The sequence below is a fragment of the Chiloscyllium plagiosum genome, unplaced genomic scaffold (assembly GCF_037043375.1).
Source record: "Chiloscyllium plagiosum isolate Xiang-an unplaced genomic scaffold, Cpla_swu_hap1 HiC_scaffold_27, whole genome shotgun sequence".
Classification (NCBI taxonomy): domain Eukaryota; kingdom Metazoa; phylum Chordata; class Chondrichthyes; order Orectolobiformes; family Hemiscylliidae; genus Chiloscyllium; species Chiloscyllium plagiosum.
Window position 1 is genome coordinate 78,876,177 of NW_028270165.1, and position 26,318 is coordinate 78,902,494.

General features: G+C 47.2%; 2 protein-coding genes across 8 annotated transcripts in view; one reads left to right on the top strand and one right to left on the bottom strand.

Moving 5' to 3' along the window:
- Positions 1 to 26,318, bottom strand: part of LOC122543561 (uncharacterized) — a 696,117-nt gene that overhangs the window by 516,696 nt on the left and 153,103 nt on the right. The window lies entirely within an intron of this gene.
- On the top strand, positions 1,092 to 23,461 carry LOC148144630 (uncharacterized). 7 transcript variants are annotated; one of them, XM_087974959.1, is made up of 3 exons: positions 1,111 to 1,227; positions 7,929 to 8,069; positions 21,396 to 23,461. In XM_087974959.1, exon 3 carries the CDS (start codon positions 21,774 to 21,776, stop codon positions 22,938 to 22,940), a length of 1,167 nt encoding a protein of 388 aa, XP_087831085.1. In that variant the 5' UTR covers positions 1,111 to 1,227; positions 7,929 to 8,069; positions 21,396 to 21,773; the 3' UTR covers positions 22,941 to 23,461. The 7 variants fall into 7 exon arrangements, with proteins under 7 accessions (XP_087831083.1, XP_087831085.1, XP_087831080.1 ...); XM_087974957.1 differs by lacking the exon at positions 7,929 to 8,069 and having other exon boundaries at positions 1,092 to 1,227; XM_087974954.1 differs by lacking the exons at positions 1,111 to 1,227; positions 7,929 to 8,069 and adding an exon at positions 1,244 to 1,370.

The following is a 26,318-nucleotide window of genomic DNA, read 5'->3' on the forward strand; positions in this document are numbered from 1 at the left end:
GACAGTGTTGTTTGCATGCAGAATGAACTTGCTGAGGAAGTGGTAGATGCAGGTACAGTTGGAACATTTAAATGACAATTTGCATGGGTACATGAATAGAAAGGTTTAGAGGGATATGGGCCAAATGCAGGCAAGTGGGACCAGGTTAATTTAGGAATCCTGGTCTGCATGGACGTGTTGGAGCGAAGAGACTGTTTCTGTGCTGTATACCCCTATGAACCAGAAGTGATTTTATTGAAAGCAGTAGAATTCTGAAAGGGGCTTGACAGGACAGATGCAGATAAAATGCTCCTTTGTGGGAGGAGTCATGGAATGCCAACGATGTGGAAGCATGCCATTCAGCCCATGTATTCTAACTGGCCCTCCGAAGAGTATCCCACCCATAACCAGCTCCTTACTCTGTATTTCCCATGGCTAACCCATCTCACGTGCACACCCCTGGGCACTATGGGTAATTTAGCATAGCCAATCCACCCTTACCTGCACATCCCTGGGCGCTATGGGTAATTTAGTACGGCCAATCCACCCTAACCCATACCCTTATCTATAACTTATCTTCTCAAGAATGTAATTTAAATGCAGAGCTTTTCTAAGAAAATGTCTGGTTCAACATTTGGACGTAGAATCTCCACCTATTGTCTCTCAAAGGGATATTTCTGCGAATAAATAGGGCAACGTCTCTTCGAATTGTACATTCATTTAGGTAAGACTGCGTCACTTTGCATAGTGAGCTATCCCTATGAATGTGTTCACACCCCTTTGAAATTCTTTATTTGCAGAAATAGCCCTTTAAAATGTCCATGTCCCTTTAAAATGCACATTTCCCCATTGAGATATGACGATGTTTTATTATTATGTCGGAATATCTGTTTAAATTGAGCCGTGAGCTGTCCCAATGTAGACGGGGCTCCTGGAAACGTGGCAGTGTCCCCCCTGCAGCTGCAGAGCGAGACAGGAGAGTTTGTTTTTGTGAATGAGCAGTTGTAGCGCGAGGTGGCTGTTGCTTGGTGACGGTGAGGCTCCCCCGGCCCCGCCCATCCCCGAGCTGACGTCACGTGGGGGCGAAGGCGGTTGGGAGGAGAAGTCGCTCGAGCGGGGAAGCGGCGGCCGTTAGGAAAATGGCGCCGTGCGGCCCGGGGCAGACACCCGTCACTGGGCACCGCCGCCTTCCTGGCGCAGCTGCTGTGTCACGGCCACACCGGCCGGCTGTACAGCAGGCAGGAGCCGGTGAGCATTCTGGAGGCGGATGGGGTTAAGGGCCTGTTTGGGAACTCGTCGGCCGCCTGGGTGGTGGAGTTCTACTGGTCGTGGGGCGGCCCCTGTGTCAACTATGGGGCCACCTGGAAGGTACTGGGCCCGGGAGGTGAAAGGTGAGGCAGGTTGTGGGGGGGACGGAGGGGAAGGAATGTGGGGCCTGTCCTGTCATAGTGACATTTTACACTCACTTTCCATCTGCTTTTACTGGCGCTTGTGCTGTTTACCCGCACTGATTTTTTAAAATCCTTGTGCTTTTTACTTTTTTTTATACTCTTGCTGTTACTTGTGCAATTGCTGAGGCAAGTGGACAGGACCTGCTGAGAATGGTTAGTAAAGCATGTGGTGTATTAAGCCTTGTTAACATGGATATAGTTTGTTATTTTTCAAAGTATACTTTTTATTATTTAGAGTCACGGATGTACAGCATGGAAACACTCCCTTCGGTCCAACCCGTCCATGCTGACCAATATCCTAAATTAATTGAGTCCCATTTGTCAGCACTTGGCTCATATCCCTCTAAACCCTTCCTATTCATATACCCATCCAGATGACTTTTAAATGCTGTAATTATACCAGCCTCCACCACTTCCTCTGGCAGCTCATTCATACACTCACCACCCCCCACCCCTTAGGTACCATTTATTTCTTTCTGCTCTCACCCAAAACCTGAACTTCACCCCATACTGAGGAAAAGACATAACGTTGAGCAGCCAGACAAAATGCAAAAGCAATGAAATGTCGAGCCACATGGGGAAAAAATATTGTGGCTCTACCCTTTTTTCTCCTATTGGCATTTGGACGCTTAAAATCTGTTAAAAACACCAGCATCACCACAGAGCATATTGTGTTTGCTTTTTGGTGTGAACAAGCAGCGTGCATGTTTGCTGATGTCATCAAAACATTGCGCATGTTCCTCGCTGTTGGCATAAAAGGTGACATCGCTTATCTCTGTTATAGAGTCATAGAGATGTACAGAATGGAAACAGAGCCTTCGGTCCATGCCGACCAAATATCCCAACCCAATCTAGTCCCACCTGCCAGCACCCGGCCGATATACCTCTAAACCCTTCCTATTCATATACCCATCCAAATGCCTCTTAAATGTTGCAATTGTACCAGTCTCCACAACTTCCTCTGACAGCTCATTCCATACACATACCACCCTCTGCGTGAAAAAGTTGCCCTTTCGGTCTCTTTTATATCTTTCCCCTCTCACCTTAAACCTATGCCCTCTAGTTCTGACCTCCCTGACCCCAGGGAAAAGCCTTTGCCTATTTACCCTATCCATGCCCCTCATAATTTTGTAAACCTCTATAAGGTCAGCCCTCAGCCTCCAACGCTGCAGGTAAAACACCCCAGCCTGTTCAGCCTCTCCCTACAGCTCAAATCCTCCAGCCCTGGCAACATCTTTTCTGAGCCGGAGATGTGTTGCTGGAAAAGCGCAGCAGGTCAGGCAGCATCCAGGGAACAGGAGAATCGACGTTTCGGGCATAAGCCCTTCTTCAGGAATGAGGAAAGTTTGTCCGGCAGGCTAAGATAAAAGGTAGGGAGGAGGGACTTGGGGGAGGGGCGTCGGAAATGTGATAGGTGGAAAGAGGTCAAGGTGAGGGTGATAGGTCAGACTGGGGTGGGGGCGGAGAGGTCGGGAAGAAGATCTCAGGTTAGGAAGGCGGTGCTGAATTCGATGGATTTGACTGAGACAGGGTGGGGGGAGGGGAAATGAGGAAACTGGTGAAATCCGAGTACATCCCTTGTGGTTGGAGGGTTCCTAGGCGGAAGATGAGGCGTTCTTCCTCCAAGTGGGCGGCACGGTGGCACAGTGGTTAGCACTGCTGCCTCACAGCGCCAGAGACCCGGGTTCAATTCCCGCCTCAGGCGACCGACTGTGTGGAGTTTGCACATTCTCCCCGTGTCTGCGTGGGTTTCCTCCGGGTGCTCCGGTTTCCTCCAACAGTCCAAAAATGTGCAGGTTAGGTGAATTGGCCATGCTAAATTGCCTGTAGTATTAGGTGTAGGGGAATGGGTCTGGGTGGGTGCGCTTCGGCGGGTCAGTGTGGACTTGTTGGGCCGAAGGGCCTGTTTCCGCACTGTAAGTAATCTAATCTAATCTAATCTAACTGTTGTTTTGTTGTGGTCTGACGATGGAGGAGTCCAAAGACCTGCATATCCTTGGTGGTGTGGGAGGGGGAATTGAAATGTTGAGCTACAGGGTGGTTGGGTTGGTTGGTCCGGGTGTCCCAGAGGTGTTCTCTGAAACGCTCCGCAAGTAGCCGGCCTGTCTCCCCAATATAGAGGAGGCCACATCGGGTGCAGAGGATGCAATAGATGATATGTGTGGAGGTGCAGGTGAATCTGTGGCGGATATGGAAGTTTCCTTTGGGGCCTTGGAGGGAGGTGAGGGGGGAGGTGTGGGCGCAAGTCTTGCACCTCCTGCGGTTGCAGGGGAAGGTGCCGGGAGTGGAGGTTGGGGGTGTGGATCTGACGAGGGAGTCACGGAGGGAGTGGTCTTTACGGAATGCTGATAGGGGAGGGGAGGGGAGGGAAATATATCCTTGGTGGTGGGGTCCGTTTGGAGGTAGCGGAAATGACGGCGGATGATGCGCTGTACATGGAGATTGGTGGGGTGGTAGGTGAGGACCAGTGGGGTTCTGTCCTGGTGGCGGTTGGAGGGCAGTGGGGTTCAAGGGCGGAGGAGCGGGAAGTGGAAGAGATGCGGTGGAGGGCATCGTCGACCACGTCGGGGGGAAATTGCGGTCCTTGAAGAAGGAGGCCATCTGGGTTGTGCGTTTTTGGAACTGGTCCTCCTGGGAACAGATGCGGCGGAGTCGAAGGAATTGGGAGAATGGGATGGCGTTTTTACAGGGGTCAGGATGGGAGGAGGTGTAGTCCAGGTAGCTGTGGGAGTCGGTCGGTTTGTAGTAGATGTCCGTGTTGATTCGGTCGCCTGAGATAGAAATAGAAAGGTCGAGGAAGGGGAGGGAGGAATCTGAGACTGTCCAGGTGAAGTTGAGGTCGGGATGGAAGGTGTTGAAGTGGATGAACTGTTCAACTTCCTCGTGGGAGCACGAGGCGGCGCCGATACAGTCATCGATGTAGCGGAGGAAAAGGTGGGGGGTGGGGCCAGTGTAGTTGCGGAAGATGGATTGTTCCACATATCCTACGAAGAACATCTTTTCTGAACCCTTTCAAGTTTCACAACATGTTTGCGATAGCAAGGAGACCAGAATTGCGTGCAATATTCCAACAGTGGCCTAACTAATGTCCTGTACAGCCGCAACATGACCTCTCGACTCCTGTACTCAATACTCTGACCAATAAAGGAAAGCATACCAAATGCTGCCTTCACGATCCTACCTATCTGCTACTTCACTTTCAAAGAGCTATGAACCTGCACTCCAAGGTCTCTTTGTTCAGCAACCCTCCCTCGGATCTTACCATTAAGTCCTGCTAAGATTTGCTTTCCCAAAATGCAGCACCTCGCATTTATGTGAATTAAATTCCATTTGCCACTTCTCAGCCCATTGGCCCATCTGGTCCAGAGCTTTACCCTTAAAGCTGTGCCCTATGGTTCTTGTCTCCCCTACCAATGGAAACTTCTTCCCACCATAATTGCACTGTGGGGATGAAGTCCTACCCTAACCAGACATTTCTACTGGTGGGTGAGACTAGGCCTCAATGTTAGGGGGAGTTGCTTTTGGGACTGCTTTTTCCAGAGGGCAGAGATGAGGAACTGCTTTTCCCAGAGAGCAGTGAATCTATGGAATTCTCTGCCCAAGGAAGCAGTAGAGGCAGCTTCATTACGTATATTCAAGACACAGTTGGATGGGTTTTTGCCTGGTAGGGGAATTAAGGGATTACTTGTGACAATGCAGGGGGGAGGAGCTGAGACGATGGATAGATCAGCCATGATCTTAATGAATGACGGAGCAGGCTCACTTGTAGCAACTGGAATGAATCCACGGAGGGGGGGGGCGAGAGAGAGGGGTGGGGGGAAATCTGTTCACTTATAGCAACTGGAGTGAATCCAGGGAGGGAGCAGACTTTGCGAACTCAGGTATGTGTCTTGATTACCCTAGTGAGAGATGGATGGACAGGGTGGGACTGTTGAGGGGTGACATTATAGACTTTTATAAAATCACAAGGGACTTGGATAAAGTAAATAGACATGGTGTTTTCCTTTGGATGGGGGATTCAGAACTAGAGGGTAATAGGTTTAGCGTTGAGAGTGTGGTGCTAGAAAAACACAGCAAGTCAGCATCCGAGGAGCAGGAAAACCGATGTTTCGGGCAAAAACCCTTCGTCAGGAAAGTGTGTGTGTGTGCGAGTTTGTGCATGAGTGTGCGCGTAAAAGAGTGTATTTGCATGTGTGCATGCTTGGTAAAGTGTGATTGTGATGGAGTATGAACCTGTGAGAGGGAGAGTGTGTTGCAGGGGTGTATGTGTATGAGAGAGGTTTGGATAAAAGCGAGGGTTGCATTTTGCTAAAATAAAGAAGGCAAGACAGGTAATGGTAGGGCCCTGGGTCGTGTGGTAGAACACAGACCTGGGGGTATTCAGGTTCATTGTTCTTGAAAATTATATCACTGGTAGACAGGGTGGTGAAGAAGGTGTTCAGGAATGATGCGTGGATGTACAAAGGGGCATCAGCGTCCTTCTACACCAGTCACTGCCAGTTGTCAGACAGGTGCAGCAAGCAATCAGCAAAGCAAGTGGTATATTAGCAAGAGGAATTGAGGTCAGAAATGGGGATGTCTTCCTGCCGGTGAATATATTCGAGGCTGAGTTCATCTGATTTTTGAAGAACAGAGAAGTGGCTGGTTACTGGGGAAGGCAAGAAAATAGTTTTAAGATCGTTATAGACAAGTTAGTCATACAGCACAGAAACAGACCCTTCAGTCCAACCATTCCATGCTGACTATATTCACAAACTAAACTAGTCCCACCTAGTTTCGCCCATTTCCCTACGAACCTTTCCTATTCACGTACTTATCCAACATATTTTAAACATTGTTACTGTACCTGCATCTACCACTTCCCCTGGACATTCATTCCACACACAAACCACTCTCTGTGGAAAAAGGTGCTCCTCGTGTCTTTAAAATCATTCTACTCTCACTTTAAAAGTTTGCTCCCTCATCTTGCCATTCACCTCACCTATACCCCTCATGACTTTTTAAACCTCTCTAAGGTCACCTCTCAGCCCCCAATGCTCCAGTGAAAAAAGTCCCAGCCTCTGCACCTAGATGTAGGGAGATCCATATCCATTTGTGATGTGTTCAATGCTGGTGCAGGCTTGAAAGTCCAAATGGCTGACTCCTGCTCCCAATTCTCACTCTGTGTCCAGGACAACAACAGACCATAAGACATAGGAGCCAAAAGTAGGCCATTCAGCCCATCAGGTCTGCTCATACCATTCAATCATGGCTGATAAGTTCCTGAGCCCCATTCTCCTGCTTTCTCCCCATAACGCTCGATCCCCTTGATACTCAAGAACCTAGCTATCACAGTCTAAAATATCCTCAGTGACCTGGCCTGCACAGCCTTCTGGGCCAATGAATTCCATAGATTCACCACTCTCCTTATCTCCATTCTAAAAGGTCTTCCCTTTACTCTAAAGCTGTGCGTTCGGGTCTTAGTTTCTCCTACCAATGGAAACATCTTCCCAACATCCACACTGTCTAGGCTGTTCAGTATTATATATGTTTCAATTAGATCTCCCCTGAGTGTGGGCCTGTTAATCAGCATGAACCAGACCCTTCAGGGTGAGGTGCAGCAGGGAATAGATTCAGCAAAGTGAGAATGGAGATTTTCACCTTCTTCGGGATAAGAGAGGAAAGAGAGTTCCCTATAAATTAAAATTGATCGGATGGGCTGATGGGCCATGGAATGGCAGATGGAGTTGAATTTGGAGAAATGTGAGGTGTTGCTCACATTTTGGTCAAGTGATGCAGGCAGGACTTACACAGTGGGGGGGGTGTTACTGAAGAAAGAGACCTTGGAGTGCAGGTTCATAGTTCCTTGAAAGTGGAGTTGTAGGTAGACAGGATAGTGAAGATGATGTTTGGTATGCTTTCCTCAGTTGGTCAGAGCACTAAGTGAAGGAGTTGGGACGTCATCTTGCGGCTGCACAGGACCTTGGTTCGGCTACTTTTGGAATATTGTATGTAATTCTGGTCTCCGTCCTATGGAAGGATGCTGTGAAACTTGAAAGGGTTTGGAAAAGGTTTATAAGGCTGGTGCCAGAGTTGGCGGGTTTGAGCGAGAGGGAGAGGCTGAATAGGCTGGGGCTGTTTTCCCTGTAGTGTCGGAGGCTGAGGGGTGACATTATGTAAGTTTATAAGGGGCATGTATTGGGGTGAATAGCCAAGATCTTTTCCTCAGGTAGGGGATTCCAAAACTAGAGGGCAGAGGTTTGAGCTGAGAGGGCAAAGATTTAAAAGGGACCTGAGGGGCCACTTTTTCACACAGAGTGCTGCACGAATGGAACGAGCTGACAGAGGAAGTGGTGGAGACTGGTACAATTACAACATTTAAGTATCACCTGGATGGGTACATGATTAGGAAGGGTTTTGAGGAATACAGGCCACATGCTGGCAAATAGGAATAGATTGATTTTGGATATATGGTTGGCATGGACGTGTTGGGCTAAAGGGTCTGTTTCCATGGTGTAGGACTCTAATTGTCTTCGGTGAAAGCAGAAATGTGGTTGTGAAGACTGGACTTTCAGAGCAACTTTCAAAGATGTTTTGCCCTTACTGCGATCAGAAGAAGTTACAATGAAATCTTTCATTTGTGAGACAGCAAGCAACTAAGTGAGTATATCCGGGATTTTGGTGGAAAGTGGGAATTCGTTGCACTGTGGGGATGAAGCCCTACCCTATCCAGTCATTTCTAGGCCTCAAGCTGAGGGGGAGTCAGTTTAGGACAGATGAAGAGGAGGAAGCGAGGACTGCTGCTTTTCCCGGAGAGTAATGTATCTGCAGAATTCTGAAGCAGGCTCCAATATACCCCGGTCCTAATTCTTCGGCTTGACGTACCTGTGAATGTAAACTTTGAAGTGTTTTGGTTAACTGATGCAAATATTTCCCATTTGTCCAATACTATAGTAGCAGCTGCTTCAGTCATTGGGATGGTTTTGATTCATCTACTAAATATACCTACTCTTATTAGACAATATTCATAACAATGTACGCAAGGTGATTCTATAAAATCAAGTTGTAGACAAGTAAAAAGGCCGACCAGGCAAGGAGGTGGTTAACAAACACAGAGCATCTGTAGAGTATGCATCTTATTTGTTTACAAATTAAACATTGTTCAGCTCTTTTCCTAGCTGCTTTCCGAAAATCTGTGTGCCACCATGTTTGTGAGTGTGGACAATAATGTACATTATCAACTGAAATAGGCAACAGCAAAGAGTGAACACAGACCAGTCCAGCGGGGGTCACATACATTTTGGTTTGAGTATCGAGGGTGTACTGCTTTTGAGGCCATTGTTGTGCGCTTCAGCAGGGACTTCCCCTGTGATTTCAGTACCATACCCAGGTAAATGTGCATTTAAACCAGATTACTAAGTGTTAACCTTTCTGCAAACTTCTGTCTGTGTGTGTCTTTCTGTAATATTCTCCAACTTTCTTCATATCTGTTTGTCAGCTTTTTTTCTTCCTTTGAAGGGTAATGAAGCACACACTTTCCAGAACAGTCAAAGTTAGTGAGTTGAGCCTCATAAACCCTGGCTGTGATACACAGCTGCTTATGTAAGTTGTGAGTGTCTTTGCATTAGTCCACAACCCAGTGGAAAGACAACAGATTCTTTAGTAGTTGCCCAATGTGTCCTGTATGCCAAATTCATTCAAGTCTGGACGCCCTGAAGCGAGCAATTATACTTCAGATTTCTATTACCCAATTAAAACTAATGCTGGGCACACGATCGGATCGGGGGCATTTTTAAATAGATAATTAATTATTTCCTACAGTGTGGAAACAGGCCCTTTGGCTCAACAAGTCCACACTGACCCTCCAAAGAGCGACCCTTCCTATTCATATACCCATCCAAATGCCTCTTAAATGTTGCAATTGTACCAGCCTCCACCACGTCCTCTGGCAGCTCATTCCACACATGTACCACCCTCTGCATGAAAAAGTTGCCCCTTAGATTTTTTTTATATCTCTCACCCTAAACCTATGCCCTCTAGATTTGGACTCTCCGACCCCGGATAAAGACTTTGCCTATTTACCCTATCCATGCTGTTCATAACTTTGTAAACCTCTATAAGGTCACCCCTCCACCTCCGACGCGCCAGGGAAAACAGCCCCAGCCTCTCCCCATAGCTCAAATCCTCCAACCTTGGCAACATTTTTGGACTGTGGGAGGAAATCGGAGCACCCGGACGAAATCCACGCAGACACGGGGAGAATGTGCAAACTCCACACAGACAGTTGGCTGAGGTGGGAATTGAACGCAGGTCTCTGGCGCTGTGAGGCAGCAGTGCTAACCACTCTGCCATCATGCCGTCAGGTTAAAAACTTTGTCCATAGTGCCCAGGGATGTGCCGGTTAGGGTGGATTGCCTATGCTAAATTATGCATAATGTCCAGGGATGTGCAGGTAAGGTGCATTACTCAGGGTTAAATGTAGAGCAATGGGGGTAGGGAAATAGGTATGGGTGGGTTACCCTTGGGAGAGTCGGTGAGGCCGAGTGGCCTGCTACCACACTGCGGGGATTCCCTGAAGGGAAGGGGTTTTTGGAAAGGGCGTTCTCCTATTCTTCTGTTGCAGGGCAACGCATGCGCAGAACGGGGGCCCACTGACGGCCTCGCCTCGCCCCTTCACTGTCACTTTTCCTTGCCCCGCCCCTCATTTCCTGAATGACGTCACAACGCGGAAGTCGCCATGACAGTTTCAAAGTGAGTATCCCTCTCTTTGGGCAACTTTTCAGGCTGGGAGGGAGACAGACGGGAGGAGGGGAAATGTGTTCACTTGTAGCAACTGGAGTGAATCCAGAGAGGGAGCAAACTCAGGTGTGTGTGTCTTAATTATCCGGGTGAGGTGGAACAGAAGGATCGACGTTGGGATGGCGGAGGGGTAGATAGCTTTTCTGTTTTTATTTTTAAAATGCACCCGATTCCCACAAGTAACTGCAACAAGAGCAAGTACAGCACATGCAATATTCGTCATTGCAGCTTCAAGCCGGTTTTGCATTCTCTGTTCTTTTTCCGCCTTGGCTCCAGCGCATTCTGCTTCCTTCCCTCATTCCCATTTCCCCCCCCCCCCGACGTCCACGCTGACCCTCAAAAGGTCGGTTTGTCCCTCCATTCTGGCCCGGTTGTTTTTTGTGGATTTTGAAAACAGTCCCAATCCTCTGATTTTAAGAATAGGGAAGTTATGTTGTAGCTGCACCAGACATTGGTTAGGCCACTTTTGGAATATTGTGTGCAGTTCTGGTCTCTCTGCTGGAGGAAGGATGTTGTGAAACTTGAAAGGGTTCAGAAGGATTTTGTCAGGGTTTGAGCTGAACAGGGTGGGGCTGTTTTCTCTCGAGCGCTAAAGGCTGAGGGATGACGCTATAAACTTTTATAAAATCATGAGGGGCATGGATAGGGTAAATAGATAAGGTCATTTTTCTTGATGGGTCATAGGTTCAGGTTGAGGGTGAGATTTAAAAGGAACCTGTAATCAGCAGGTGGTGCGTGCAAGGAATGAGCTGTCAGAAGAAATGGTGACGGCTGGTACAATTACAGCATTTAAAAGGCATCTGGATGGGTATGTGAATGGGAAGAGTTTAGAGGGACATGGGCCAAGTGCTAGCAAATGGGACTAGATTGATTTAGGATATCTGGTCTGCATGGATGAGTTAGACTGAAGGAACTATTTCTGTGCTGTACATCTGTGATTCTGGCTTGCCACTAATGTTTGCCACGTCTGTATGTTCAGTTTCTCTCTGGTGTTGGAGTTAATGCCTTGATGTCTCATTTTGCTCCCCACATCCTGGGGACATTAACCATTTCCTATCTGGTTGTTCTGATGATCCAGGTCATTGAGTTTCTGCGATTGGTCAATAAACACATCTGGAAATGAGTCTTTGTCAATCACACAAGCAATAGTTTATTCTTTGATATGGCTGGGTCAGTAGACTCTGATTAGCCCAGAAGGATGAATACTCCGAGACCGCCAAAAGAATCTGCTGACTTTTACAGAGTTTGCATGCAGCTTATGTACATTGTTTAAAGTCAGACATGGAACGTGATCACATATTAACAACCAATCAGATCCCACAAGGTCCTCGTCCACTTTTGACTCAGCCTATCATAATTTCTTGTAAACAATCTGTTAGTCATAGAGTCATACTCATAGAGATATACAGCATGGAAACAGACCCTTCGGACCAACCCGTCCATGCCGACCAGATATCCCAACCTGATCTAGTCCCACCTGCCAGCACCCGCCCATATCCCTCCAAACCCTTCCTAGTCATACACCCATCCAAATGCCTCTTAAATGTTGCAATTGTACCAGCCTCCACCACTACCTCTGGCAGCTGATGCCAAACACGTACCACCCTCTGTGTGAAAAGGCTGCCCCTTAGGTCTCTTTTATATCTTTTCCCTCTCACCCTAAACCGATGCCCTCTAGTTCTGGACTCCCCGACTCCAGGGAAAAGACTTTGCCTATTTATTCTATCCATGCCCCTCATAATTTTGTAATAAGGTCACCCCTCATACTCTGACGTGCCAGGGAAAACAGCCCCAGCCTGTTCAACCTCTCCCTATAGCTTAAATCCTCCAACCCTGGCAACATCCTTGTGAATCTTATCTGAACCCTTTCAAGTTTCACAACATGTTTCCGATAGGAAGGAGACCAGAACTGCGTGCAATATTCCAACAGTGGCCTAACCAATGTCCTGTAAAGCCGCAACATGACCTCTCAACTCCTGTACTCAATACTCTGACCAATAAAGGAAAGCATACCAAATGCCTCCTTCACTATCCTATCTACCTGCAACTCCACTTTCAAGGAGCTATGAATCTGCACTCCAAGGTCTCTCTTTGTTCAGCAACACTCCCTAGGACCTTACCATTAAGTGTATAAGTCCTGCTAAGATTTGCTTTCCCAAAATGCAGCACCTCGCATTTATCTGAATTAAACTCCATCTGCCACTTCTCAGCCCATTGGCTGATGTGGTCAAGATCCTGTTGTAATCTGAGGTAACTCTCTTCGCTGTCAACCACACCTCCAATTTTGGTGTCAACTGCAAACTTACTAACTGTACCTCTTATGCTCGTATCCAAATCATTTATGTAAATGACAAAAAGTAGAGTACCCAGCACCGATCCTTGTGGCACTCCACTGGTCACAGGCCTCCAGGCCGAAAAACAACCCTCTACCATCACCCTCTGTCTTCTACCTTTGAGCCAGTTCTGTATCCAAATGGCTAGCTCTTCCTATATTCCATGAGATCCAACCTTGCTAATCAGTCTCCCATGAGGAACCTTGTCGAACGCCTTACTGAAGTCCATATAGATCACATCTACTGCTCTGCCCTCATTAATCCTCTTTGTTACTTCCTCAGAAAACTCAATCAAGTTTGTGAGACATTATTTCCCCGCACAAAGCCATGTTGACTATCCCTAATCAGTCCTTGCCTTTCCAAATACATGTGCATCCTGTCCCTCAGGATTCCCTCCAACAACTTGCCCACCACCAATGTCAGGCTCACCAGTCCATAGTTCGCTGGCTTGTCCTTACCACCTTCTTAAACAGTGGCACCACGTTTGCCAACCTCCAGTCTTCTAGTACCTGACCTGTGACTATCAATGATACAAATATCTCAGCAAGAGGCCCAGCAATCACTTCTCTCGCTTCCCACATAGTTCTCGGATACACCTGATCAGGTCCTGGGGATTTATCTACCTTTACCCGTTTCAAGACATCCAGCACTTCCTCCTCCGAAATCTGGACATATTTTGCAAGGTGTCACCATCTATTTCCCTACAGTCAATATCTTCCATGTCCTTTTCCACAGTAAATACTGATGCAAAATATTCATTTAGTATCCTTCCCATTTTCTGTGGCTCCACACAAAGGCCATCTTGCTGATTGATCTTTGAGGGGCCCTATTCTCTGCCTAGTTACCCTTTTGTCCTTAATATATTTGTAAAAACCCTTTGGATTCTCCTTAATTCTATTTGCCAACGCTACCTCATGTCCCCTTTTTTCCCTCCTGATTTCCCTCTTAAGTATACTCCTACTTCCTTTATACTCTTCTAAGGATTCACTCCCTGTCTATACCTGACATATGCTCCCTTCTCTTTCTTAACCAAACCCTCAATTTCTTTAGTCATCCAGCATTCCCTATACCTACCAGCCTTTCCTTTCACCCTGACAGGAATATACTTTTTCTGGATTCTTGTTATCTCGTTTCTGATGGCTGGAAAATGGGAAACCTTTCCTTTACCTGCGAACATCTGCGTCCAATCAGCTTTCGAAAGTTCTTGCCTATTACTGTCAAAATTGGCCTTTCTCCAATTTAGAACTTTTAGATCTGGTCTATCCTTTTCCATCATTATTTTAAATCTAATAGAATTATGGTTGCTGGCCCCAAGGTGCTCCCCCACTGACACCTCAGTCACCTGCCCTGCCTTATTTCCCAAGAGTAGGTCAAGTTTTGCACCTTCTCTCGTAGGTACATCTATATATTGAATCAGAAAATTGTCTTGTACGCACTTAACAAATTCCTCGCCATCTAAATATTTAACATTATTGCAGAGAAAGGTACCAACAGCATACTGTCAGCTACGAGTCTTCTCTTGACCTGGAGAACATGTCAAGAAACTTTTATACATCTTATGATATAATCGGTCAGTGATGAGATTATTGTCTTTGTAACATGATGTGTTTATTGTAAATCATTGCAGAATCGTTGATAGTTTCAATACAGTCTTTGTCAGTTCCAGCACAGCCTTTGTTAATTTCTGCACAGTCTTTCCAAGTTTCAGTGCAGGCATTGCCAATTTCAATGTCTGCATAGAAATCCATTGTTGTAGTAATGGGCGCTGATTGCTCTTCCTGAGAAGGAGGATTACTGTAGCCCTGGCTATTAGCATTTCGTATTGAGTCCGTATCAAGCTGTTAGCACTTCTATAAGAGGTGTTGGCTGGACCCAGTGCTCATGTGTATTCTCTCCCCCACCCGCCTTAAACTGTGTTATGAGTCCATTGTGCTGGCATTCTGGTGGGCCCAGGCAGTGTCAATATCTGTTCTGCTGTTTCTCTCTGTATTGTGATCCGGCAGCCATTTTGTGTGTCAAGTTGGCCAATTGATGGCTCAGTGGCCATCTTGTGTATCCGTGTGCCTAGTGTCACCCTGCCCCGTGCCAGCTCCCACTTCTCTCTCTGCCCGCCCATTCTCTCTATCAAGCCCACTCGTTTTCTCTCTATCTGTACCCCCCAGTCTCTGTCTACACCCATCCTCTGCCCCCGTCAGGAATGAAGGCTCCTGCCCGAAATACCGATTTTCCTGCTCCTTGGTTGCTGCCTGGCCTGCTGTGCATTTCCAGCTGAACTCTAATCTTGACTGTAAAGGGGTTAATGGCCTAGTCCTAGTCTTGTGAAGTTGATTCCGACCATCTAGAAATAGTCACGGAGCACAGAAACATACCCTTCGGTCCACGCCGACCAGATATCCTAAATTAATCTAGTGACCCCTTTGCCAGCATTTGGCCCCTTATCCCTCTGAATCTTTCCTATTCATATCCCCATTCAGGTGCATTTTAAACATGGTCATTGTAATAGCCTCCACCATTTCCTCTGGCAGCTCATTCCATACACGCACTGCCATCTGTGCAAAAAAGTTGCCCCTCAGAAATGTTTCCCCTCACCCCAAATCTCTGCCCTCCAGTTCTGGACTCGCGCCCCTACCCTGGGGAAAAGACGTATAAAGAAAGGTTGAGCAGCCAGACAGATTGCAAAACAATAAAATGTCGACTCACCGGGATAAACAAATTGTGGGTCTACCCCTTTTTTTCCTATTGGCATCTGAACTCTGAAAACACCAGCACCCGCAGTGAGCGGACTACGCATGTTTTCCAGTATCAGCAAAACTGGGCATGCTCATCGCTTTCCGAAAAAAAAGGCGCGCGACCTTCCTTTGATGGCCCAATAGGGAACCACGGAGGACCGGAAGGAGACTGGTCCTCCTGCCAATCAGAGCCACCACATTGTCTGAATGCGGAAGATCGACCATGAGTTTGTGAAGCTGTTACTCCTGGTCCTCTCTTTCTGAATCAACATTGAGCTTCGCCCGGACTGCAAAATCTTTCCTCTGTATAAATTGGATAGCAGTGAGTTGAGGGGTGCGTAGGTTAAGTTACTATATTTTAAATTAGGATTAAGTCTCGGCACAACATCGTGGGCCTAAGGGCCTGTTCTGTTCTGTACATTTCTGTCCTAAGTTCTAAGATCTGTGAATACGACACTATATTTTCTCGCCACCTTTTCCATTTCTTTTTCATTCTGGAGTTCAATTGTTGACTTGCAGCAACTGAAAGGAAAGGGTGTGAATCCAGGAGGGGACAGACTCGAAACGTGGTCCAGGTCTGTGTCTCAATTGGCAAAATAGACAGGCAGAAGGCTGGAAGATCACAGCAAACCAGGCAGCATGAGGAGATGGAGAAGTCGACGTTTCGGGTGTAACCCTTCTTCAGGATTGGGTGCTGGGGCCAGAGGCTAAAGTGGGGATAGATGAAGACAGGGAGAGGGTACGACCTGATTATTCAATGGGAGGAAGAAATCTGGTTGGTGGCAGGGAGGAGTGGAAATGAGGGGCACGAGGCTGAGAAGGGAGTCAGGGGATGGAAAGTGAGTTTATTTGAAATTGGAGAACTTGATGTTGAGTTCTGCAGGCTGGCTGGGCGGATGGTGTTTTGTTCACGCAATTTGCAGTTTGGTTCTTGTTGTGGTTCTGTTCGCCGAGCTGGGAATTTGTCTTGCAGACGTTTCGTCCCCTGTCTAGGTGACATCCTCAGTGTCTGGGAGCCTCCTGTGAAGCGCTTCTGTGATGTTTCCTCTGGCATTTATAGTGATTTGTATCTCCCGCTTCGGTTGTCAGTTCCAGCTGTCCGCTGCAGTGGCCGGTATATTGGGTCCAGGTCGATGTGCTTATTGATTGAATCTGTGGATGAATGCCATGCCTCTAGGAATTCCCTGGCTGTTCTGTTTGGCTTGTCCTATAATAGTAGTGTTGTCCCAGTCAAATTCATGTTGCTTGTCATCTGAGTATGTGGCTACTAAGGATAGCTGGTTGTGTCGTTTTGTGGCTCGTTGGTGTTCATGGATGCAGATCGTTAGCTGTCTTCCTGTTTGACCTATGTAGTGTTTTGTGCAGTCCTTGTACGGGATTTTGTACACTACATTGGTTTTGCTCATGCTGGGTATTGGGTCCTTCGTCCTGGTGAGTCGTTGTCTGGGAGTGGCTGTTGGTTTGTGTGCTGTTATGAGTCCTAGTGGTCGCAGTAGTCTGGCTGTCAGTTCGGAAATGCTCTTGATGTATGGTAGTGTGGCTAGTCCTTTGGGTTGCGGCATGTCCTCGTTCTGTTGTCTTTCTCTTAGGCGTCTGTTGATGAAATTGCGCGGGTATCCGTTTTTAGCTAATACATTGTATAGGTGTTCTTCTTCCTCTTTTTGCAGTTCTGGTATACCGCAGTGTGTTGTGGTCCTTTCGAATAGTGTCTTGATGCAACTTCTTTTGTGTGTGTTGGGGTGGTTGCTTTCGTAGTTCAGGACTTGGTCAGTGTGTGTGGCTTTCCTGTATACCTTTGTGGTGAATCAGGACGAAGGACCCGAAACCCAGCATGAGCAAAACCAATGTAGTGTACAAAATCCCATACAAGGACTGCACAAAACACTACATAGGTCAAACAGGAAGACAGCTAACGATCCGCATCCATGATCACTAACTAGCCACGAAACGACACGGCCAGCTATCCTTAGTAGCCACACACTCAGATGACAAGCAACATGAATTCGACTGGGACAACACTATTATAGGACAAGCCAAACAGAGAACAGCCAGGGAATTCCTAGAGGCATGGCATTCATCCACAAATTCAATCAATAAGCACATCGACCTGGACCCAATATACCGGTCACTGCAGCGGACAGCTGGACCTGACAACCGGAAGTGGCAGATACAAATCACTATAAATGCCAGAGGAAACATCACAGAAGCGCTTCACAGGAGGCTCCCAAGCACTGAGGATGTCACCGAGACAGGGGACGAAACGTCTGCAAGACATATTCCCAGCTCGGCGAACAGAACCACAATGAGCACCCGAGCTACAAATTTTCTCACAAACTTTGCAGTTTGGTTCGTTGTGGCAATAGAGGAAGCCTAAGATGTTCTTGTCAGAAAGGGAGTGGGAAGGGGAATTAAAATGGGCGGTGACTGAGAGGTCTGGTCAGCCTCTGTGGACCTGGCTGCGATTCCTGGTGAACCATTCCCCAAGTTTGCGCTCTGCATTCCCGATGTAGAGAAGACCACAATTGGCAAACACATGGCAAATGCAGTACAACACTGTGAAGTAATAGCCATTGCTGTGGGGAAAAAAAAGTAGAAAGGAGGTATATTGATTAAATGGTGATATATTGGGATGTGGAGAAAGTGAGGACTGCAGATGCTGGAGATTAGAGTCAAAAAGTGTAGTGTTGGAAAACACAATAGATCAGGCAGCATCAGAGGAGCAGGAGAGTCGACGTTTCGGGCCCGAGCCCTTCATCAGGAATGATGTGTGGATGTACAAAGCATCCTTCTCCAGCAGTCACTGCCAGTTGTCAGACAGGTGCAGTGAGCAATCAGCAAGGCAAGTGGTATATTAGCAAGAGGAATTGAGGTCAGAAATGGGGACATCCTCCTGCAGTTAGGGGGTCATTGAATATTATTCAAGACTGAGTTCATGTGATTTTGGAACAACAAAGAAGTGGATATTAATGGGGGAAGGCAAGAAAATGATTTTAAGACCAGTGTAGAACAGTCACAGAGTCATACAGCACAGAAACAGACCCTTCAGTCCAAATAATCCATGCTGACTATATTCACAAACTAAACTGGTCCCACCTGCCTGTGTTTGACCCATATCCGTCCGAACCTTCCTTATTCATGTATTTGTTCAAATGTCTTTTAAATGTTGTTACCTGCATTCACCACTTCCTCTGGACAATCATTCCATACGCAAACCACTCTGTGTAAAAAAAAAAAAGTGCCCCTCCAGCCTTTGCAAAATCTTTCTCCTCTCACCTTCAAATTTGCTGCCTAATCGTGAAACCCCCACCCTAGAGAAAGGATACCCAGCGGTCGCCTCATCTATCCCCCTCATGATTTTATAAATCTCTGTAAGGTCACCTCTCAACCTCCTGTGGTCCAGTGAACAAGTCCCAAAGTTTTCAGCTTGATATCGGCAGATTCACGACCAATCTGTTGAATATTGGTGCAGACTTGAAAGACCAAATGGCCTACTCCTGTTTCCAATTCTCTCACGCTGTATCCAGGATAGCAAGAGAACATAAGACATCGGAGCAGAAATTAGGCCATTCAAAGTCTGCTGGGCTATTCAATCATGGCTGATAGGTTTCTCAACCACATTCTCCCACTTTGCCTCCGTAACCCTCCATCATCTTGATACTCAAGAACGTCTCTATCTCAGTCTTAAATGTCCTTAGTGAATTCCACAGATTCACCGCTCTCTGGCTGAAGAAGTTTCTCCTTACCTCCATTCTAAAAAATCTTCCCTTTACTCTCAGGCTGTACCCACTGGTTCTAGTCCCTCCAACCAATGGAAACAACTTCCCAACTTCCACTCTGTCCAGGCCATTCAGTATTCTTTATGTTTCAGTTAGAAGCACCCCGCCCCCCCCTTAGTGTGCGCCTATTAATCAACATGAACCAGACCCTTCAGGATGATGTATGGCAGGGATTAGGTTGAGCAAACTGAAAATGCAGGGAGAGGGTATGGGATGGAAATTTTCAACTTTGAGGGAATGAGAGAGGAAAGAGAGTTCACTATGAATTAGAATTGATCTGATGGGCCAAGGAGTGGCAGTTTAGTTTAGAGAAATGTGTGGTTTGCATTTTGGTCAAGCAATCCAGGCAGGACTGACACAGTTAAGGGGAGTGTTGCAGAACAAAGAGACCTTGGAGTGCAGGTTCATAGTTCCTTGAAGGTGGAGTCGCAGGTAGACAGGATAGTGAAGAAGGCATTTGGTATGCTTTTCTTTATTGGTCAGAGCAGAGAGTACAGGAATTAGGAGGTTATGTTGTGGCTGTACAGAACATTGGTTCGTCCCCGTTTGGAAGACTGCATTCATTTCTGGTTAATAGGAAAGATGTTGTGAAACATTGAAAGGGATCGGAAAAGATTTACAAGGCTGCTGTCAGAGTTGAAGGGTTTGAGCTACAGGGAGAGACTCAATAGGCCGGGGATATTTTCCGTAGAGCATTGGAGGCCGAGGGATGACCTTATAGACGTTCATAAGGAGCATAGAGTGAATACCCAAGGTCTTTTCCCCAAGGTAGGACAGTCCAAAACTACAAGTTTGATGTGAGGGAGAATTTTTAAAGGCATCTGGATGGGTACATGAATAGGAAGGGTTCAGAGGGATATGAGCCACATGCAGGCAAATTAGACTAAATTAATTTAGGATATCTGTTTGGCCGGACAAATTGGACCAAAGGGTTTGTTTCCGTGCTGTATGACTCTAATCTTCTTTGGTGAAAGCGGAAGTGTGATTGTGAAGGCTGGAGTTTGAGAGCAGCTTTCAAAGATATTTTGCCCTTAATGGGAGCAGAAGTTGTTGCAGTGAAATCTTGCATTTGTGAGACAGCAACTGAGTGAGTGAGTACATCCGAGGTTTTGGTGGAAAGTGGGAATTCATTGCACTGTGGGATGAAGTCTATCCAGTCATTTCTGCTGGTGAATGAAACGAGGCCTCAATATTAGGAGTAGAAGATTTAGGACAGAGATGTGGAGGAACTGCTTTACCTGGAGAACAGTGAATCCATGGAATTCTCTGCCCAAGGAAGCAGTAGAGACAGCTTCATTAATTATATTCAGGACACAGTTGGGTGGGGTTTTGCATGAGGGGCATGGATAGGGTTAATAGACAGGGTCTTTTCCTTGGGATGGGGAAGTACAGAATTAGAGGGTAATAGATTTCAGGTGAGGGTGGGGAAGATGTAAAAGAGATCTCAGGGGCAACTTTTTCACGGAGAGGATGATGCATGCATGGAATGAGCTGCCAGAGAAAGTGATGGGGGCTGGTACAATTACAACAGTTAAAAGGCATCTGGATGGGCATATGAATACAAAGGGTTCAGACCGATAAGGGGCAAGTGGAGTCATAGAGATGTACAGCACGGAAACAGACCCTTTGGTCCAACTCGTCCTTGCCGACCAGATAGCCAACACAATTTTGTCCCAGCTGCCAGCACCCAGCCCATATAGGGGCCACGTGATGGCAAATGTGACTTGATTAATTCAGGAAATCTGGTCAGCTCAGAGAAGTTGGGCCAAAGGGTCTGTTTCCGTGCTGTATGACCCTAATCGTCTTCCGTGAAAGCAGTAGTGTGGTTTTGAAGACTGGACTTTCAGAGCAGCTTTCATGAATGTCTTGCCCTTACTGGGAGCAGAAGAGCTTGACTGAAGTGTGTCGGTGTTAATGCCTTAATGTCTCATTTTGCTCCCTGCTTCCTGGGGTCGTTAACCATTTTGTGTCTGGTTGTTCCTCAAGAAGCTGCATTGCAGGTTCACTCTGAATTGACACACTTTTTTTTGTTTCCCAAAATCAGACCTGCTCACTCTCAGCAGTATCCCAATATTGTGAAAGATATTAACTTTCAGGTGGAATTATCCAAAATTCAGAGTGATGTCAGTCTTGATGTTTTTGCTTTTCTGCCCCTGTAAGATCCTGAATCAGTACCTTCAGGAGAATTAGTTAGAGCGGAGTGAGAACAGACGGGGAGAGAGAGAGTGGGATGGTGCTTTCAATTTTGTGGAGAAACAAAAGAAAAGAATGTTCTGCAGAAAGTAGAATTGCTTGTTCTGAATTTCCACCCTGGACTGACAGTGATGACTTTGTAATCTCCTTTTACAGAGTATTTGAAGATCTGGAGACGGAAGTTTCAAAATCAACAGATGAAGGGCTTATGCTTGAAACACCTACTCTTCTGCTCTTCGGATGCTGCCTGACCTGCTGTGCTTTTCCAGCGCCGCACGTTTTGACTCTGACTCTGCAGCGTCTGCAGTCCTCACTTTGATGTCAATGTCTGACAGTCACTCAATCCATCAGGACTGCAATAATTTTCAACTGTGATTCTGTGAGAAGGAGCAAAGCTCTTTGGTTCCAGTTTGAGAACGTTTTCAGCATCAGTGGGTCTGGGTGAGTGCCCCTACTGTTGCAGCGCACTGCATGTGGAGCGTGTAGCAGCTATACGGCGTGGGAAGAGGAATTCACAGCCTGGAGAGGCTGTACATGCGTATGTGTGCACCTGAAGCTTCGGCCATGGAGAAACCCGAGGATTCCTGCCCTTTGGATAAACCATGGAAGTGTAGCGACTGTGGGAAAGGCTTCTGTTTCCCGTCTGTTCTGGAGACTCATCGGCGCAGCCACACCGGGGAGAGGCCGTTCTCCTGCCCCGTCTGTGGGAAGGGCTGCAGCAGTTCCTCCAACCTGCTGACCCACCGGTGGGTTCACACAGGGGAGAGGCCCTTCACCTGCCCCGAGTGCGGGAAGGCCTTCTGCAATTCCACCAACCTGCTGGCCCATCAGCGGGTCCACACAGGAGAGAGGCCCTTCAGCTGTCCCGAGTGCGGGAAGGCCTTCAGCAATTCCTACAACCTGCTGACCCACCGGCGGGTCCATACGGGAGAGAGGCCCTTCAGCTGTCCAGAGTGCGGGAAGGCCTTTAGCCATTCCTCCACCCTGCTGAGGCACCGGCAGGTCCACACAGGGGAGAGGCCATTCCCCTGCACCGAGTGCGGGAAGGCCTTCAGGCGTTTCGACACCCTGCTGAGTCACCGGCAGGTCCACACGGGAGAGAGGCCCTTCAGCTGCCCCGAGTGCGGGAAGGCCTTCAGCAATTCCTCCAACCTCGTGATCCACCGGCGGGTTCACAGGGTAGAGAGGCCCTTCAGCTGCCCCGAGTGTGGGAAGGCCTTCAGCCATTCCTCCACCCTGCTGAGGCACCAGCAGGTCCACACAGGGGAGAGGCCTTTCCCCTGCACTGAGTGTGGGAAGGCGTTCAGGCATTCCAACACCCTGCTGAGGCACCGGCAGGTCCACACGGGGGAGAGGCCCTTCACCTGCCCCGAGTGCGGGAAGGCTTTCTGCAATTCCTCCAACCTGCTGGCCCATCAGCGGGTCCACACGGGGGAGAGACCCTTCACCTGCCCCGAGTGCGGGAAGGCCTTCAGCAATTCCTCCAACCTGCTGGCCCATCAGCGGGTCCACACAGGGGAGAGGCCATTCAACTGCCCCGAGTGTGGGAAGGCCTTCAGCAATTCCTCCAACCTGCTGGCCCATCAGCGGATCCACACGGGGGAGAGGCCATTCAGCTGCCCCGAATGTGGGAAGGCCTTCAGCTGTTCCTCCAATCTGCTGAGGCACCAACGAGTTCACGTGCCATTGCAGGGGGATTGAAAGTGTGACGGTTGACTGCCATTATCGACTGGACTATCAACCCAGTTTGGAGGATTCCCAGGGTTTGAATCCCACGGCGGGAGATGGCAGAATTGAAATTTGGTCAGAAACCTGGAGTTCAGAATCTGACAAAAACCCATCTTTTGGGAGGATGGGTGTAATGGAAAATTATCCATTTACTGTGAAATTTAAAGAGAATGCTTTTCCTTAATTCAATGCTTTGTAAACGCTGCTTTGATGAAGGTTTGCCGTTAGCTTATCTCCGTTTGAATTCTGTAAACATTCAACATGACCTTGTGATAATCGAACTCAGCGAAAGCTGAAGAACTGTTATGTCTAGGACCAGGGGATGAGAGGATAACAACTTGAGTTTCCCCCCCAGCCTTTGCCCTTGAGAGTGTGATAAGGAACGCATCTGTACAGTGTTTCAGTGCTCTTTGCATTGAGGCATCTGGCTTAGTGTAATGAGTCAATCCTGCAGGATTTAGAAATAAAGATCCTTTCTTTGCTCTGGCTAATAATTGAGTCAAATCGATTTAATTTCCACGACCGGGGGAATCCCCATCTGATTTATTCACGTCCTTTTAATGGAAGGAAACTGCCGTTTGGGAAAAGGATTCACTCAGTCGTTCCAGCTGCATCCTTTACCCGGTCTGGCCTACATGAGACTGCAAACCCACAGCAGTCTGGTTGACTCTACACTGCACCCCCTGGCAAATGATGGGGAGAAACTTACTTGGAGACAGGGTACGGGTTGAAATTGCTGAGTGAATTGCTCCAGGTTAAGGCTGTACCAAGGATCCAATTACAAAGGGACAACTCAGTGCTGACCAATAGTAAAGAAAGTGAGGTGGGGTGGGGGCGTGAGGGTGACCTTGAGCTATTTAAGAAGCAGTACTTTTTCTATGCCTTTTTGCTAGGGGGATCTGAGGCTATAACAAAGTTGGGTCACAGTAAAGGTTACCTGAATTTAGCACTGCGCTCAGGCTCTAATTGAAAGCTTTGAGCTCCAAGAGTTTTTTGGTTTAAATCTGCTCATTTCTTTCAGCCTCCTGCACTAAGTTTTCAATGTCATGTATCAGATGGAACAGGGAATGAGCAGCCAGTATCATTAGAAAGTATAAATCTTTCAGGAGTGCAGGTACTGCGTGGTTTCATCAGCATTGTAAAGTTTACTGGCAGCACCGGGAGGTGTGGGCTGTGTTCACTAGAAACGATGTGGATGTGCCAGTGTTGAGCTGGGGTGGACAAAGGTAAAAATCCCACAACAGCAGGTTATAGTTTATTTGGAAGCACTAGCTTTTGGAGCACTACTCCTTCATCGGGTAGCTGTGGAGCAGGATCAAAAGACACTGTGATCTTTTGCTATAAAATGTATCATGCAACTGAGGATATATTGAACAAACCTAGATTGCTGTTAGGTCTTTTCATCTTTTAGAATGGGTTGCAGGTTTTCGTTCATTAATATGGAGGAGAAAGTGAGGTCTGCAGATGCTGGAGATCAGAGCTGGAAATGTGTTGCTGGAAAAGCGCAGCAGGTCAGGCAGCATCCAGGGAACAGGAGAATCGACGTTTCGGGCATAAGCCCTTCTTCAGGAACCTGAAGAAGGGCTTATGCCCGAAACGTCGATTCTCCTGTTCCCTGGATGCTGCCTGACCTGCTGCGCTTTTCCAGCAACACACTTCCAGCTTCGTTCATTAATATGTAAATCCTAGAACATCTTTTAAGTCGCACTCCAGAGTTGCTTAAGGTTTTAATTTAAAAAGGTGACATCTCAGCTCAGACAATTCATTAAAGGTTCAAATCTGTCAGTATCCCAATCTTGGATCAGACTGATTCTATTTCTAAAGTAGGAATGTATAAAATATTAAATGGATTGATTGCCTGCAGATTGTGCACTTATTGATCAAAGTTGAATATATCTGCAAATATATTTTTGCCAATACAAATTCATCCCATTGAGTTGTGTGTGTGCGTGTGTGTGTGTGCATGTGAGTTTGTGTGTGAATGTGATGGAGTATAAGCCTGAGAGTGTGTTGGGGGGTGTATGTGTGTGTCTGAGAGAGAGCATGTGTATGAGAAATATGAATAAAATTTGAGGGATTGTGTTTTGCTAAAACAAGGAAGGGTAGGACTTGTACAGTTAATGGTAGGGCCCTGGGTCGTGTTATAGAATAGACTGACATCGCAGTTTGGGGGGAGGTGTTGAGGTATATAGTTCTTTGAAGGTTGCATCACTGGTAGACAGAGTGGTTAAGATGATATTAAGCACCATAGCCTTCATTGTTCACATTGTTGAGTATAAGAGTTGGGACATCATGTTGAGATTGTACAGGATTTTGGTGAGGCCACTTTCAGAGTACTGAGTACAGTTCTGGTGGCCCTGTAATGGGAAGAATTCTATTAGAAAGGGTATAGTAAAGATTTACCAGGACATTGCCAGGATTGGAGCGTTTGAGTTACAAGGAGTGGCTGGGATTTTTTTTACTGGAGTGCAGGAGGATGAGATTTATAAAATCATGAGGAGTGGAGGTGAAGTGAAGAGCAAAGGGCTCTTCCTTTGCGTAGGGGAGCTCAAAATTAGGGGGCATATTTCTTTAAGGTGAGAGGAGAGAGACTTAAAAGGAACGTGAGGGGCAATGTTTTGACAGAGGGTTGTTTGCATGTGGAATGAACTTGTAGATGCAGGTTACAGTTACAACGTTTAAACGACATTTGGATGGGTACATGAAGAGAAAGATTTCGAGGGATATGGGCCAAATGCAGACAAGTGGGACTAGTTTAGTTTGGGAATCCTGGTCGGCATGGACGGGTTGGACTGAAGGGTCTGTTTCTGTGTTGTATACCTCTATAAACCAGAAGTGATCTTATTGAAAGCAGTAGAATTCTGAAAGGGGCTTGACAGGATAGATGCAGATAAAATGCTCCTTTGTTGGGGGATGTCATAGAATCCCGACAATGTGGAAGCAGACCATTTGGCCCAACTGTACCACCCTGGCCCTCCGAAGAGCGTCCCACCGCTACCCAATCCCTATTTCCCATGGCTAATCCGTCCTAATTTGCACACTCCTGGGCACTATGTTTTTAACCTATACTAAATTACCCAATGATTGCAGATGCTGGAAACCAGATTCTGAATTAGAGTGGTGCTGGAAAAGCACAGCAGTTCAGGCAGCAGCCGAGCGCAGGCAAATCGACATTTCGGGTAAAAGCCCTTCATCATTCTGCTGCTTTTGCCCTAAACGTCGATTTTCCTCCTCGTAATTTAGTAATATAGAACTCATCTCCGCATACCTTGACACCGTCCTGTCCCCCTTAGTCCAAGAACTCCCCACCTACGTTCGGGACACCACCCATGCCCTCCACCTGCTCCATGA

What these genes read in the sequence shown, in the direction of transcription:
- LOC148144630 (XM_087974957.1), top strand. Translation starts at nt 21,774, where the DNA reads ATGCGTATGTGTGCACCTGAAGCTTCGGCCATGGAGAAACCCGAGGAT.